This window comes from Chanodichthys erythropterus, chromosome 22, assembly GCF_024489055.1.
Source record: "Chanodichthys erythropterus isolate Z2021 chromosome 22, ASM2448905v1, whole genome shotgun sequence".
Classification (NCBI taxonomy): Eukaryota; Metazoa; Chordata; class Actinopteri; order Cypriniformes; family Xenocyprididae; genus Chanodichthys; species Chanodichthys erythropterus.
Window position 1 is genome coordinate 31,382,361 of NC_090242.1, and position 15,591 is coordinate 31,397,951.

Here is a 15,591-nt window from a genome sequence, read left to right on the forward strand (position 1 = left end):
TTTGACGTGGGGGTGGAGTCAAGAAACGGGGGCACGCCCCCGCGAAATGCATTGGAGGGGAACGTAATCGGCGACAGGTGAAATAATTCTTTGACATGGTTAAAAATAATGAATGGTTTGTTTTTGTTGGTTTGTTTAGCATATGTTGTCGCCGATTACGACCCCCTCCAACGCATTTCTTATAGTAATATGACCCGTTGCACTCTGTCTCACTGCCTGTATCCACTTTTGTGTCCTTAAACATTCGTTTTTTGGGGTCGACAGCTTATAAAAACTTATTTCTGGGTTTTTTAGCTTGTTAGCTGTACACCTTGTCACACAACACCTTTTAGGCATTGTTCTGTTTTTTGTAATGTGTCAGAAAAGACAAGAAGGCAGCCTGGAGACGGTTGGATTGTTTTTCCCCCGGTGGGCGTGGTTTTCAGATTATAATAAATGCGCTCTGTCTCTATGCTTGCCTGCGTCTCAATGTGCATACTATTCATCCTAAATAGTATGTGACACTAGTACTATTCAATACTATTTAGGGCGGATAGGGTGGATAGTATGCACATTGGGATGCAGGACTTGATCTGTTCTGTTCCGATCTGCGTCTCCTGCCGATGACGTGTTTCGCGGGGACATGCCCCCGTTTCTTGACTCCACCCCCACGTCAAACCAGTGCCATAAAGAGATCCGCACAGAAAAGTGCAGCGCAAAGGAAAACCAGTATCGTGAGCGCACGCTTGACTGAAACGCAGAATAAAATGAGCGTTGCAAATGATTTAGTAGGTTTGAGCATGAAAAATATGTGGCAAAGATAAAATAGGATTACAGCTGTCATTGATTTTTGTAATTGATTATATTTTTATTTTTGCACTACATTATTTTATTTTGCAATTCTTTATTTTTGTTTGCAAAACATTTCTTTATTGCTCAATTCTTTTTTTTGTTTTGCAAAACTTTATTTTTGTGCAAAACTTTAAGGCATTAATTTGACTCCATACGCTGACACGTTACGCAATACGTCAAAAAAAAAAAAGTTTGGAGCCTGGGCATGCGCAGAAGGAATCGTCAGTTGAGCCGGAGTCGGAGTCGCGATATCAAACTTCCGCCCAGACGACTGCGTCATCATTCATGTATTTTAAATAAACTATAAAAATTATACACAATTTAAAAGTCTACCTATAAAATAATAGGCTATTCTGTTTCTAGAGCAATAATATTTTTGAAACAGCAAATTCAGTAGATAAAATCAATATAAAATGCCACTAGAAACAACTCTAAATCGTCAGAAACGGTCCTGCTATTTTAAATCAAGTTCAACTAAAGTTACAGGAGATCGATTGCTGTAATTAGAGTAAGCTATCATTAGTTTTGTCCTGCTAATTATTATTTTATACCCATAAAAATAATAAGTAACTGCCAGATAATGATCACCTGCTTTTTCCCGACATGGTTAACATTAGGTGTGTTATCTTAACTAATAACATTTATTAATTAGCTTATAACGCCCACATTTAATGTTACAGAAAAAAAGTTCAGTGATCCGTCAGATCCTGTAGGTCGGTTAGTACAGTTTACTGCTGAACAACTCATTTTGTTGGTGTTAATGACAAAGAAATCCAAAATTAACAGTTAGTTAATACATCTTCAATCTCCCCTCGAAGCTCCGACAGTCCTCAGACAACCTGAACTTCGAATCATGACGACACGTCCCGTTTTTATAGAATCAAATTGCTAGCTAAAATCTAAATCATCACAAAAACGAACAATTGAATATATATCAGTGTGATAACAACTACCTTAAATGACCAAAACCATCTTTCAGAAAGTTTTATTTGAAGCAGACTTTATTTTTAAGTTTTCACTGAAGTCTCATTCCACTGCATTGAGATGGCGGGGTTTATGACCTGTACCGCATCCAGCCTCCAGGGGGCGATCAAAGAGCCCGTGGCTTCACTTTTCAGAACGTATGAGACACACCCGATTCCGTATCATAGCAACAAAGCGTCGGGAAAAAAAAAAACGCTGCGCTGCAGAAGCGCTCTCAGGGGCCATTCACACAGAATGCGTTTTTCTCTATGGTTTTTCTATTCCAATGCGTTACTTTCCCATTGTTTTTCTATGTAAACACGCGCTTGACGGACGTGCATGACCGTTACGCTCGCATCTCGCGTCTTTTGCAGCGCCTCACACATGAGCGCCGCGTTTTTAAGACACTGTGTCAAGTTAAAAGAATTTCAACTTTTACACGCAGCGCCGCTCATCAATGTCGGTTCCAAAACAGTGGATCAATCAGAAAAACTTGGAGGCGGGGCAAGCGTTGCGAGTTGGCATGACATTAATGTACAATGTAACTGTTTTATATAATGGGAACATGGCGGAGGAGGTGCTCATTATTATCTTATTTTCTTTTTTTCCATGTCAAAACTTGTATCTGTAAATTCTGCAGTTTCTGTTATTGTTGTTATTGCATCACGCCTCAAAGGTGCGTCTCGAGACTCTCGCGTTCTATGCTGCGCTTTTTTTAAAACCACGTTTTTAGACGCAAAGACGCGTTCTGTGTGAACGGCCCCTCAAGCGCTCACAGACAGGCGTTTTAAGCAGATCGCCTAGCGTTTTCAGCTGGCTAAGGGGCCGTTCCATAGACTATAAAAAAAAGATGGACGACACGACGCTGCTTCCTTCCATTGTAATGAACTGAAGCCAAAATGGGTCGATGAATGGGCGCTGACACGTTACGCAATACGTCAAAAAAAAAAAAAAAAGTTTGGAGCCTGGGCATGCGCAGAAGGAATCGTCAGTGGAGCCCGGAGGCGGAGTCGCGATATCAAACTTCCACCCAGACGACTGCGTCATCATTCATGTATTTTAAATAGACTATAAAAATTATACACAATTTAAAATTCTACCTATAACATAATAATAGGCTATTCTGTTTCTAGAGCAATAATATTTTTGAAACAGCAAATTCAGTAGATAAACTTAATATAAAAGGTACTAGAAACACTAGAAACAACTCTAAATCGTCAGAAACGGTCCTGACATTTTAAATCAAGTTCAACTAACGTTACAGGAGATCAATTGCTGTAATTAGAGAAGGCTATCATTAGTTTTGTCCTGCTAATTATTATTTTTATTAACAATTTAACAAAGAAATCAAAAATTAATAGTTAGTTATACATCTTCAATCTCCCCTCGAAGCTCCGACCATCCTCAGACAAGCTGTAAATCAACTGCGAATCATGACGACACGCCCCGTTTTTATAGCATCAAATTGCTAGCTAAAATCTAAATTATCACAAAAACGAGCAATTGAATATATATCAGTGTTATAACAACTACCTTAAATGACCAAAACCATCTTTCAGAAAGTTTTATTTGAAGCAGAATTTATTTTTAAGTTTTCACTGAAGTCTCATTCAACTGCATTGAGATGGCGGGGTTTATGACCTGTACTGCATCCAGCCACCAGGGGGCGATCAACGAGCCCGCAGCTTCACTTTTCAGGACGTATGAGACACACCCGGGCCGTTCACACAGAACACGTCTTTGCGTCTAAAAACGCGATACGCAGTGGTCAGGAGTGGTTTTAAAAAAAGCGCAGCATTGAATGCAAGAGTCTCGAGACGCGCCTTTGAGACGTGATGCAATAACGACAATGACAGAAATAATAGAAACAGGCTAACTGCAGAATTTACAGATACAAGTTTTGACATGGAAAAAAAGAAAATAAGATAATAATGAGCGCCTCCTCCGCCATGTTGCCGTCATATAAAACAGTTACATTGTACATTAATGTCATGCCAACTCGCAACGCTTGCCCCGCCTCCAAGTTCTTCTGATTGGTCCACTGTTTTGGAACTGACATTGATGAGCGGCGCTGCGTGTAAAAGTTGAAATTCTTTTAACTTGACACGGCGTCTTAAAAACGCGGCGCTCTTGTGAGGCGCAGCAAAAGGCGTGAGACGCAAGCGTAGCGGTCATGCACGTCCGTCAAGCGCGTGTTTACATAGAAAAACAATGGTAAAGTAGCGCATTGGAATAGAAAAACGTGTTCTGTGTGAACGGACCCTAAAAACGCTTTGCTGGACACAGCAAAAGGATCCAGGATCCAGTCCTTTGATTCCCTTTATTTTCTCGTCTTTGCATTAGGATTTAGTTTTAGGCGGTATGGTCCGACAATGTTTTCTTTAGCCCGCTGCATTTTGTAGGATTATATTCTGTTTTTCACGCTAATTTTTTATTATTTTCATGCCAGAACACTAGCCTGCTATGCCAACCCATGTAAACGGGCCAAACATACCCATAATTCTTTGCATTCTGATGACGTTGCCCCCCAGTTGGTCACATGTCTTAGCGATCTCTATTCCCAACCCCAGGGCTTTAACAAAGACCAAAGGCAACTCAATATCAAAAACAAGTTCATTTATTGTACAGATGTGGGAGGATTAAGGCTTCAAGAGGGGAACTTGGGTAAAGTTGGTTTTATATTCGCACATTCAGACTTCTGATAAATTCAGACTTTCCAATAAATGTGCAATAAATGAATGTTTGCGAATTTTAAGCAGCGACATGATATTGACAACCAACGATTGTCAACTTACAACATTTTTCACAGTCGATCAAAACAGGCAAGTATTGTTTTAATGGCATATTTACTTGTGAATGTCCACTGAATGTCCAATGTAGTGTGATTAACAAGGCTATTGAATACGGATGTGCGAATATAAAACCAACTTTACCCAAGTAACAGGGGGCAAGGCCAAAATAACAAACATAAACCCTCTAACTATTTAGGAAGAAACTAACTAATCTACAAAAGAAAAGAAACCAAAATACAATAATACACTAACTCCCTAACTAGCTTAAACAAGAGAAAACAAGATATAATATATCTTATATAATATATATTGAAAATGGCACCCACCTCTCTACTAACCCTTCCCAAAATGATTAACAAGATAAACTTAGGTAAAGAAAAACAATAACAAAAGTATATACAAAAGGAGATAACTTACAAAACATAAGGGTTTTCTGGTAGCACAAAGTACAACAAAAAGTGTCAACACAATGACACTAAAGAAAAGAATCAAAAAAAGAAAGAATCTGTATATGCTTTATAAACACAAATGATCACCTTGTATGTGCTTCCACTTTCCGTATTCTTCAAAAAGCTTACTCTGTATGTCCTACGCCTTCCCTATTCTATACGGGAAAAAACGCGGAGCCATACATACAAGATGATCATTTGTGTTTATAAAGCATATACAGTTGTATTTTTTTTTTCAAAAATGACCGATCGTTTCACTAGATAAGACCCTTATTCCTCGTCTGGTATCATCTTGTTTGGCTTTTAGGCTAAGTCTTTCATGCACGCTACGATCTTTTCTTATACTGTTTGTCATGTTGGGTCAAGCTGGTGAAACTGATTAAATCTTTAAATCCCAATATAAAAATAGCCTACTTTAAAAATTTTAGATAAAAAACAAATCACTATCATTGTAGAATCTTAGAAAAACATAAATTTTTGACCATTTTAGATTTTTTTCACATTTGCGTATGGTATATATAAAATTTTAAATGGTTTGGCTTTCTTTAGGATATACTGTAAAAGGATGTACATCTATTGGTATTTTTAAATTGAAGCTTAAATCTTTTTTAAAATCTACCCAACTCTGTAAACATTGACATGGTTGTAGTTTAATTGACTCCATAATATTTTTTTTATTCATTTTATTTTTGCCCCTGATACAGTAGGATGTGTGTGTGTGTGTGTGTGTTTTTTGTAACTGTTTGTGTTATTTTATTATTAATGTAAGCAATGACTTGCTGGATGACTGATGAAAATGAGCTAAATCCAGTACAATGCATGAAATGGAAACATTTATGTTAAAAAAAAATTATACATGGTCCCTTTTCAAATAAATAAATAAACTAAAATATATTGAGAGATTTTTCATCAATTTAATAAGTAAGGATAGTTAAGAGAAAATACACTGTTCTGAATATATAGCTTGTGTCTGATTGTAGGATGAAGAGCTGCTGGATTCAGTGCAGCAGGAAGTAGGAGAGCAGAGAACAGCAGAGGAACAGGAAGCTCTGGGAGACGCTCTGAGCACCGTTACACAATTTCCCCTTACAACATGAGATGTCCTGAACATTATCAACTGATGCTGTGTCATTACAAAGTGATTTAGACACACAGCCTTTAACAACAATTGCCTGGCCTCCAATAGTTGCTGATGAAAAGAAAGAAAACAGAGGTTGATTCAGTCTAAGCTGGACATTGGTATATGTGATCTGTGTCAAATGATTAAACCTAAGAGAGTTTAAAAGATCATGACTTTAATCTTCTTCTACCTTTTCCAGTTTCTCACCTGTTGCTTTAACGCAGCGGTCTTCAGTCCCTAAACAGGTCACTATATTTGAGCAGCTCTGTCCATCACAGGAGAAACACTTGTTTCCATTGGGGATGTTACTGCTGGGATCTATACAGAGGGAAAACAAGTATATATATTTTTAATTTTATTTTCTGTCAAAACAACACTCCTTTAGCTGCTCCATTCAATCAGTTCACAACAGAAAGCCACACCCTGCAATTTATTTCCTGATTGAATGTCCTCTGGAAGTAAAATGAGTGTTGACTTTAAAGAAGATAGTCAGTTGCTCATGATCAGTACAATACCTGCATCTTGGAGGTTACACTGGTCTGTGTCACAGCAGGTAGCAGTTGTCTTTAAAACGCCAAAGTTCGCGGACAGTCTTTGACAGGCAGGAGCACAATCTTTCATCGTCGCTTTTGATCTAATGTCACCTAAAAACATGAATGATACAGGAAAGACCAATTACACTGCACAATATTTTGATGGAAAATGTATTTATAAATATGGCAAAAAGAATTTTTTTTTCAATTTCAAGCTATTTTTTAAAATACAAAATCATAACAATCTGAGAGAAAACAAATTAAATATCAGAAATATATGTAGAATGTTCTGTGACTGAAATTGTAAATTCATTCAAAACAGTAAATTTCAATCATATTGACTTACCAACTTGTACCACTGCTGTTGAAGTCACACAATGAGAAGATCCACTGGGACATGTTTTTACCGTTTGATCTGCACAAGAACCCGTCACACCGTTGCACTCATAACAGCGAAGAGAGTGTCCTGTAGTAATGAAACAGAGAGAGATGCATCAGTGATCTGTTATAATTCTCAGTAACATCACAAACACTTTTTATCTTTGTACCTGCAGTGAAAAGAATGAAGAGAAGAAATACTGAGATTTGCAGATCCATCTTAGATCAGGAGGTGAATGAAATAACATCCGTTTCAGTGTCCATTTATATCTTACCAAAAGGGGAGGGTCTTCATGAAAAAATGTGTGTGTGAGTATGTGCACCATAAAATGGGTCTAGTGTGCACTCTTTTGCTATCAAGATATTTTGGGCAATACTTCAGTACAGACATATTGAAAATAACCACCTAAGCATTCATTCATTATTAACCAGCCCCAGGTGACAACATGCTGGAGAACTGGAGAGGAAGTGGCGGCACCAGCAGATTGTTTTGGTAAAGACCGGACGAGAGCACAATGACTCAGATATATGATGCTTTAAGTGTTTCCCTTCTTGGAGGCCCACTGTAGGTATGCTTCCAGGAACAGGGTGGGGAAACAAGCTCGAGAGTGCCAAACAGGGTTGCCAGGTCCCAGAAAAATTTCCAGCCCAAAGCTCATTCAAAACCCGCCCAAAAGGAATGAAAACAAGCCCAATTTCCCCCTGTCCCATCTAATCATAGCTGACAGCTTTTTATTTATTCTGTTTTAAATTTTATTTTCATAATTTTAGCTAGACTTGTTTATATGTAACATATGCACATTATTTTATCTATAATTTATTCCTCTTCATTCACTACTTTTTAATTTTTCTTGTACTCTTTCTTTGATTGTAATTTTCAGCATTTTTCATGATAAATTTCAAAATTAGGGCTGGGCAATATGACCAGAAATATTATGATAATATTATTTTTCCATATGATATGATATAGATATTTATCACGATATTAATTTACCATTAATGGGGAAGGATATGCTCTCCACGTGTTTGTTAGACCTTGAGAATGAATGTAAACACAGCCTGTTTGCTCACAATTAAACTGCATTAAGCCACCTTTTAATTTAGGGCCCCATTAAATCTATTTTATTTTCTCTGTGTTTTATGATTTAATACAAATTTGGCATCAACAATACTGTTTAATGAAATTAATTAATTAAACTGTAACAATCAATTATCAATTAATCAATCTGAAATGAAGATCTAATTAATTTACAACAAAACATTGCATTTTTATTTTTTGTCAAATAAGATGCTGCACGACAGATCTGTTTAATATTAAAACATGGATTAAAAATATCTTGGTTGTATTCCTTACAAACAATGGTAATTTTATTATTACTTTGAGCATTTACTAGTAATATATTTCTGTTAAAATGTCTTCTAAGTTAAAGCAAACTTTTATTTTGGTGGTTTGTCATTAAGTTTTTTCCAAATGAAAGGTGAAAAAATCTCTGAAGTGCCTCAGAGAGTAGTTCTGGAGATAAAGTTCATGTCCTTGTTTATTGAGAAGGCATGTGTTGAAAACACTGTAAGCGTCTCACGTATGTTTGAGTTTGTGTAGTACAACTACGCTGTTCATTCACACAGAGACGCGCAAAACATGCAGAATTAAGCGACGTGCTTTGGCTGTTGTCGCGTTCATTTCTGAAACTCATGTAATAGTTTGTGGTGACATCAAACGTACCCCCACCGTCTCTCCTCAGTCCTTGGATTGCCACACAGTAAAATCCACAGAGTTAAATCAACTCTGCTCAGATAACATTTGGTCCCTCTCCGAATAGTGCTAAAATAACACTGAAGCAGAGTTAAAGTTAATGAGATAATTAAGCTATTAATTCAGGGATGATTGAACATTAATGATGAACACCTGCTGTTAACAAGCAGAATCACTGAAGAAAAGAGAAACACAAGAACTACAAGTGACTTCAGCCAAAGCCATTTAATTGAAATCAACTGAAGGTAAAAGACATTAAATCTCTCAAGATATGATTATTATACTTATTACTAACCATATTGACTTTATTTCTGTCACATGTCTAAATAATTTCTTATTGAGAATTAACAATGGGTTAAAAATTGTGATTTTCTCCTTTGGTGATTCTGCTTGTTATCATCAGGTGTCTTCAATAATGCTCAATCATCACTCAATTAAACACTTATTTATCTCATTAACTTTAATACTGCTTCAATGGGTGGAAAAAAAAATATGGCAGGACTTTTACTTTCTGACCCCTGGACTTTCCACCTCTGGTCATAAGGACATTTTTCATAGGATTCATTCTGTAAGAGATAAATTTACTGTTAGAGTTCAGAAAAAATCAAGTATAAAAATAATTCACCATGTTCAATGAGAATTTATGGAAGCTGGTAAAAAATAGGGATTCAGCATTAACTCTGGAAGAGAAATTGGCTCTGTTATAATGGTCTGCGAAATAAAGTTATTTGAGAGCTAAGAGTAGCTAAATTCAGTTACTGTCTTCATCTAATGAACGAGGCAAAAGGCAATCATTTGGGAAAATGTAAATACGCATGGTAGGAACCCAATTTTATTGGAAATTTTAAGCTCAAAGTTCAGGGAAAGCTAATTTAACACAAATTTTGCCATTGCTACTACTTTTAAAAGTTTTTTTTATTAATTCTGTTAAATGAATTAATGGAAAAAAAATTGTAATAAGGGAAATAAATATTCTTCTGATTGATGATGTGGGTCAAGGTTTTAATCTAACCATGACTAATGAAATGCCAGTCAACAAAGTTATTAACAGATTAAAAAAATCTAAATGTAGAGATGCTCCTCAATTTGACACTATGTTTGTAAAAACTCACAAAGAAAGTTTAACCCCTGTCATTCCTCATTTCATTAATTTGTCATTTGAATGTAGCTTTTACTTGGAAACAAGTCATTGTTACTAATATTTTTAAATCTGAATATCTTGATGAAGTTAGTAATTATAGACCCATAAGCATACTGCCAGTACTCGCGAAGGTTACTCACCCCCATGTCATCCAAGATGTTCATATCCTTCTTTCTTCAGTCGAAAAGAAATGAAGGTTTCTGATGAAAACATTCCAGGATTATTCTCCTTTAGTGAACTTCAATGGTGTCCAAACGGTTGAAGGTCAAAATTACAGTTTCAGTGCAGCTGCTTTAAACGATACCAGACGAGGAATAGCAAACAATATCTAGCAAACAATCGATCATTTTTGAAAAAAATACAACTGTATATGCTTTATAAACACAGATGTTTGTCTTGTAAGTGCTTCTGCTTTCCGGTTCTTCAAAAAGCTTATGCTGTATGTCCTACAGCATAAAGCCTTTGATACAGTTCATCACAAAGTTTTTTCTTTCTAAATCAGAATCTCAACAGTAACGTTGTTGTACCTACACTTTAGGTTTACATTTCGCAAAGTGCTCAATAGCAAATAAAACAACAACGTCTCTGGGATAGCAGATAAGGGACTTCTCTTGAGCCGTGTCTCTCTGCTCCTTTTTAACTGAGGCACATTGGCTGCATCCGAAAACTGGAAAATGCTGCCTTCGGAGAACAAATTTCAAGGTAGGAAGGCATCAAGGCACGTCCGAATTCAAATTCAGCTTCACTTCCTATTTCCTGAGATACCTTCATCTGATTGATTTTTGAAGGCAGGATAGATGTGTCCTTTGCTGCCTTTGATCCTGTACTTTCCTTTCTGTGACAGTTGAGCTAGAAAAATAAAGATGGCATCCGAAAGTTGCGTTTGCTGGCCAGTTTGTGAGTAAATGTACATTTTTGACCAACATTTTCCACTTTTGATGTCATTTCTAGTGAGAAATTACTACTGTAGTAATTAAATATTTGTTTAGTTCTCGCCGAAGCTCGTGCTATATTCCTATAGATCATTAAACTCTTATGCTGCCTCAGAAGTCCGAAATCCATTTCATGAGGTGCCTTAATGCACAAATGCTGCCTTACAAGTCATTGCTTGATAAGGCAGCGAGGCAGTCAGCTACCTAGGCTTTTGGACGCAGCCATTGTGCAACAAGTAAACCACTCTGCCGCTAATTGGAATCAGCTGCAGATGATTTGAAGCACTGCTTGGCAGAGAGAGAGAGAAAGAGGGGGAGGAGTGAACAACATGTGAACATCCAAAACATACACAATTACATCACAGGATGTAGCACTGAACAATGGAAAACAAAACGAACGACCTTCTCTGAAACAAATGTTCATTCTCCCAATGTTGATATTTTTTATTAATAGTGAAAATATAGAAATTGTTACACAAACTTTCAAAGAAATGTTGAGGACTATTAAACATAACTTGGCAAATTTTGATTTCGCTGAGATTTAGATTATCATTCATAAGTGATTGTGCTGTTTCTTTTCATCATTCTGCTTTTGGATTATCGTCTTTCTCAGTGAAAGCTGCTATACTCTTGGAATACATTAGGATATACTGTAAAAGGATGTACATCTATTGATCTTTTTAAATTGAAGCTTAAATCTTTTTTAAAAACTTTCCAACTCTGTAAACATTGACATGGTTGCAGTTTAATTGACTCCTTAATATTTTTTTATTTGTTTTATTTATTTATTTTTGCCCTTGATACAGTAGGATGTGTGTGTATGTATGTTTTTTGTAACTGTTTGTGTTATTTTATTATTTATGTAAGCAATGACTTGCTGGATGACTGATGAAAATGAGCTAAATCAATACAATGCATGAAATGGAAACATTTATGTTAAAAAAAAAAAAAAAATTATACATGGTTCCTTTTCAAATAAATAAATAAACTAAAATATATTGAAAGATTTTTCATCAGTTGAATAAGGATAGTTAAAGGATGGTTCACCCAAAAATGAAAATTTGATGTTTATCTGCTTACCCCCAGGGCATCCACGATGTTGGTGACCTTGTTTCTTCAGCTGAACACAAAATTTTTAACTCCAACCGTTGCCGTCTGTCAGCCGTATAATGTGGGTCAATGGGAACTTCTTTTATAAGAGTAAATAAAACTTGCATAGACAAATCCAAATTAAACCCTGCAGCTCGTGACGACACACTGATGTCTAAAGACACGAAATGATCAGTTTGTGCGTGAAACCGAACAGCATTTAAATCATTTTTTACCTCTAAAACACCACTATGTCCAACTGCATTCAGTAATCGCTTAGTGAGGTCTGATCGTGCTCTGACAACGGCAGCGATGTCTGACACTCATTGAAGAATAAGTGCTAGACATCACTGTCGTTGTCAGTTTCGTGTCTTAGGACATCAATGTGTCATCACGAGCCTCATGGTTTAATTTGGATTTGTCTGTTGGGGTTTTTTGACTCTCATAGATGGAAATCCCATTGACATGCATAAAAATCATCATTTGTGTTCTACTGAAGAAACAAAGTCACCTACATCTTGGATGCGCTGGGGGTAAGCAGATAAACATGTTTTTTTTTTTAACTTTTTGGGTGAACTGTCCCTTTAAGAGAAAATACACTGTACTGAATATATAGCTTGTGTCTCATTGTAGGATGTGAAGGGCTGCTGGATTCAGTGCAGCAGGAAGTAGGAGAGCAGAGAACAGCAGAGGAACAGGAAGCTCTGGGAGACACTCTGAGCACCGTTACTCTGATCACCGTTACACAGATTCCCCTCACAACATGAGATGCTCCCGAGGTTAAAATTATTAAATGCTGTAACAGCAGCATCACAGAGGGATTTAGAAATGCAGCCTTTTAGAAGCAATGACTGGTCACCATAAATCGCTGATGAAAAGAAAGAAAACAAATCAAATGTTTAAAATTGTTGATGCATGGAGATACAAAAATAACATAAATTTTCATCCTTTTCCAGGTTTTTTTACCTGTTGCTGTAGCGCAGCGGTCTTCAGTCCCTGAACAGCTCACTGTTGAGCAGCTCTGTCCATCACAGGAGAAACATTTCTTTCCATTTGGCAAAGTGCTGGGATGATCTACAGGAGGAAAAGTACTATTTTATTTTCTCTACTTTCTGTATTTTCTGTAAAATATCTAATGAAACACTCCTTTAGCAGCTCCATTCGATCTGTTCCTGACAGAAAGCCAAACTCTGTTTTATTTCCTGATTAAATTTCATTTGGAAGTAAAATGAGTGTTGACTTTAAAGAAGATAGTCAGTTGCACATGATCACTGAAAAACAATACCTGGAGCATCTTGGACGTTACACAGGTCCGTGTCACAGCAGGAAGTGGTTGACTTTGAAGTGCCTAAGTTTGTGGACCCACTATCACAGGCAGGAGCACAATCTTTCATCTTCACTTTCCTACTAATGTTACCTAAAAACACGAATAATAAAGGAAAGACCAATTAAACTGGAAAATTGTCAAAATGTAGCTTTTTTCACTTCAAACTATTTTTAAATACAGAACATAATCTATAAGAGAAAACAAATTAAAAATAAGAAATCTATGCAGAAGATATTGTGATTGAAATTGCAAATTCCGCCAGAAAAACAAGTAAATTATAGCAGCATCTCCATCAGTCAAATATAACAGTAAATTTCAATCATATTGGACTTACCGAATTGCATAACCATTGTTAAACTCTGGCACTGAGAAGATCCACTGGGACATGTTTTTACCGTTTGTCCCGCACAAGAACCTTTCAGACCCGTGCACTCATAACAGCTGAGAGAGTGTCCTGTAGTAATGAAACAGACATGCATCAGTAATCTGTTATAATTTCATTTACATTACAATCACTATTTGTCTTGGTACCTGCAGTGAAAAGAATGAAGAGAAGAAATACTGAGATTTGCAGATCCATCTTTGACCAGGAGGAGAATGAATAACATCTGTTTCAGTGCTCATTTTATATCTTACCAAAAGGGGAGGGTCTTCATGAGAAAATGCGTGTGTGAGTATGTGCGCCATAAAATGGGTCTAGGGTGCGCTCTTTTGCTATCAAGATATTTTGAGCAATACTTCAGTACAGACATATTGAAAATAACCACCTAAGCATTTATTCATTATTAACCAGCCCCATGTGACAACATGCTGGAGAACTGGAAAGGAAGTGGCGATTGTGGCAGATTGTTTTGGTGAAGTCCAGACGAGAGCACAATGATTCAGATATATGATGCTTTAAGCCAGTGTTTCCCAACCCTCTTTCTGGAGGCCCACTGTTGGTATGCTTCCAGGAACAGGGTGGGGAAATGAGTGCCAGACGAGCCTGGGGTGCGTCATTAGCCAAATATGGTTGCAAGTTCCGTCGTTATCAGCACAATTCAACAAGTCAGTGATTCACGAAACCATAGTTCTAATAAACATTCGCAAACAGCATCACAAATTTATGTGGTTGGAAGGACAGCTCTCGAGCTGTGGTTAGAAGTTTCTTGTTTGCATGATATGTGGACTTCATAAATCCTTAAAGGTGCTACAGAGGATGTTTTCGATGACTGAGAAACCAAAGACTGTTAGTGAGTTTTTGAAATGAGCGCATGCGTAAGAACAACCCCCCTCATTCACAGCTCATTTCGAGGGAACGCCTCCCAAAATTCGTGCACGAGTATTGGAACACGAGTGTTTACCACCGGCATTCGACAAAAACATTGCATGCGGCGCCTGTGGAAAGTTACTGGAGCACGCACGTCTCTCACAAGTATGTCATGGCAGTGATTGACAAGCCTGAGGGCCAATCGTTTACGTGATTGGCTGATGTTTTTAAGGCCGTACCTCGTGCACAGATGATGTATATTAATATTATTCCTTTCAGTGCACCTAATAAATAGTCTTTTATCAGTTTTATCAGTAAAGACAGTTTCAAGTAATATTGCAAAAATGTATAAAACAAAACATCCTCTGTAGCACCTTTAACTTGACCAAAATAAGCAAGCTGACTTTCACTACAATCTTTATATTTTACTTTGCATACACAAATGTCATTTAGCTACATCTTTCAGTTTTTCAAGAGATTTAAAGCACCGTTTTTGAAGTGTGTACATGTGTGAACATGCTCCAGTAATTTAACTCCAACCGTTGCAGTCTGTCAGTCATATAATGCGTGTCAATGGGAACTCCATCTATAAAGGTGATGATACACGTGGCAACTTTTTGAGCATTATTGCTGGGCAATGTTGCTGTCAACGGGCAACCTGATGAGACACAGGGCAACTAATTAGGGCAACAGACAGTTGGCAGCAACTAATCAGAGAGGAGCAAATCTATTGCCAACCCAATAAATACCTTACTATAAACACTTTATTTCAACTTTTCAAATATTTTCTTCATTTTTATTAAAAATAAATGCCTTTCCGATCTGATTTGTGATCGTGAAAAAGGGAGAAAAGCAAGTTCAGCAAAAGGCGGATTCGAACCCGCGTCGATTGCATCAAAAGTTACATTCACGTGCCATACGCCCTACAGCCTACACTACTACAGACATTAAACTAACTCCATCTTTTTAGTATTTAACTGAAAACATTCAATGGCTTAGTTACAGCTTACATGTATTACTTTGTATTACAGTTG

General features: G+C 37.0%; 3 protein-coding genes across 4 annotated transcripts in view; all 3 read right to left on the reverse strand.

Annotated features, from left to right (window-relative positions):
* Window positions 1-15,591, reverse strand: part of LOC137012689 (fulditoxin-like) — a 101,942-nt gene that overhangs the window by 16,492 nt on the left and 69,859 nt on the right. The gene's annotated exons all lie outside the window — the stretch shown is intronic.
* Window positions 4,146-8,342, reverse strand: LOC137012677 (urokinase plasminogen activator surface receptor-like). 2 transcript variants are annotated; one of them, XM_067376056.1, is made up of 5 exons: window positions 7,237-8,342; window positions 7,035-7,154; window positions 6,671-6,799; window positions 6,346-6,473; window positions 4,146-6,224 (listed from the first exon to the last, which is right to left on the reverse strand). In XM_067376056.1, the coding sequence occupies exons 1-5, from the start codon at window positions 7,283-7,285 to the stop codon at window positions 5,967-5,969; spliced, it is 684 nt and encodes a 227-aa protein (XP_067232157.1). In that variant the 5' UTR covers window positions 7,286-8,342; the 3' UTR covers window positions 4,146-5,966. The 2 variants fall into 2 exon arrangements, with proteins under 2 accessions (XP_067232157.1, XP_067232159.1); XM_067376058.1 differs by having other exon boundaries at window positions 4,149-6,224; window positions 6,363-6,473; window positions 7,237-8,319.
* On the reverse strand, window positions 10,689-13,982 carry LOC137012680 (urokinase plasminogen activator surface receptor-like). Its single transcript, XM_067376060.1, has 5 exons — window positions 13,840-13,982; window positions 13,643-13,762; window positions 13,267-13,398; window positions 12,948-13,055; window positions 10,689-12,849 (listed from the first exon to the last, which is right to left on the reverse strand). Exons 1-5 carry the CDS (start codon window positions 13,886-13,888, stop codon window positions 12,635-12,637), a joined length of 624 nt encoding a protein of 207 aa, XP_067232161.1. The 5' UTR covers window positions 13,889-13,982; the 3' UTR covers window positions 10,689-12,634.

What these genes read in the sequence shown, in the direction of transcription:
- LOC137012677 (XM_067376056.1), bottom strand. Translation starts at nt 7,285, where the DNA reads ATGGATCTGCAAATCTCAGTATTTCTTCTCTTCATTCTTTTCACTGCA. An exon ending in CTTCATTCTTTTCACTGCAG is followed by an intron (nt 7,155 to 7,236) that starts GTACAAAGATAA and finishes TCATTACTACAG; the next exon opens with GACACTCTCTTCGCTGTTAT. An exon ending in GTGTAACCTCCAAGATGCAG is followed by an intron (nt 6,474 to 6,670) that starts GTATTGTACTGA and finishes CCCTCTGTATAG; the next exon opens with ATCCCAGCAGTAACATCCCC.
- LOC137012680 (XM_067376060.1), bottom strand. Translation starts at nt 13,888, where the DNA reads ATGGATCTGCAAATCTCAGTATTTCTTCTCTTCATTCTTTTCACTGCA. An exon ending in AACAATGGTTATGCAATTCG is followed by an intron (nt 13,399 to 13,642) that starts GTAAGTCCAATA and finishes TCGTGTTTTTAG; the next exon opens with GTAACATTAGTAGGAAAGTG. An exon ending in CCGCTGCGCTACAGCAACAG is followed by an intron (nt 12,850 to 12,947) that starts GTAAAAAAACCT and finishes TCTTTTCATCAG; the next exon opens with CGATTTATGGTGACCAGTCA.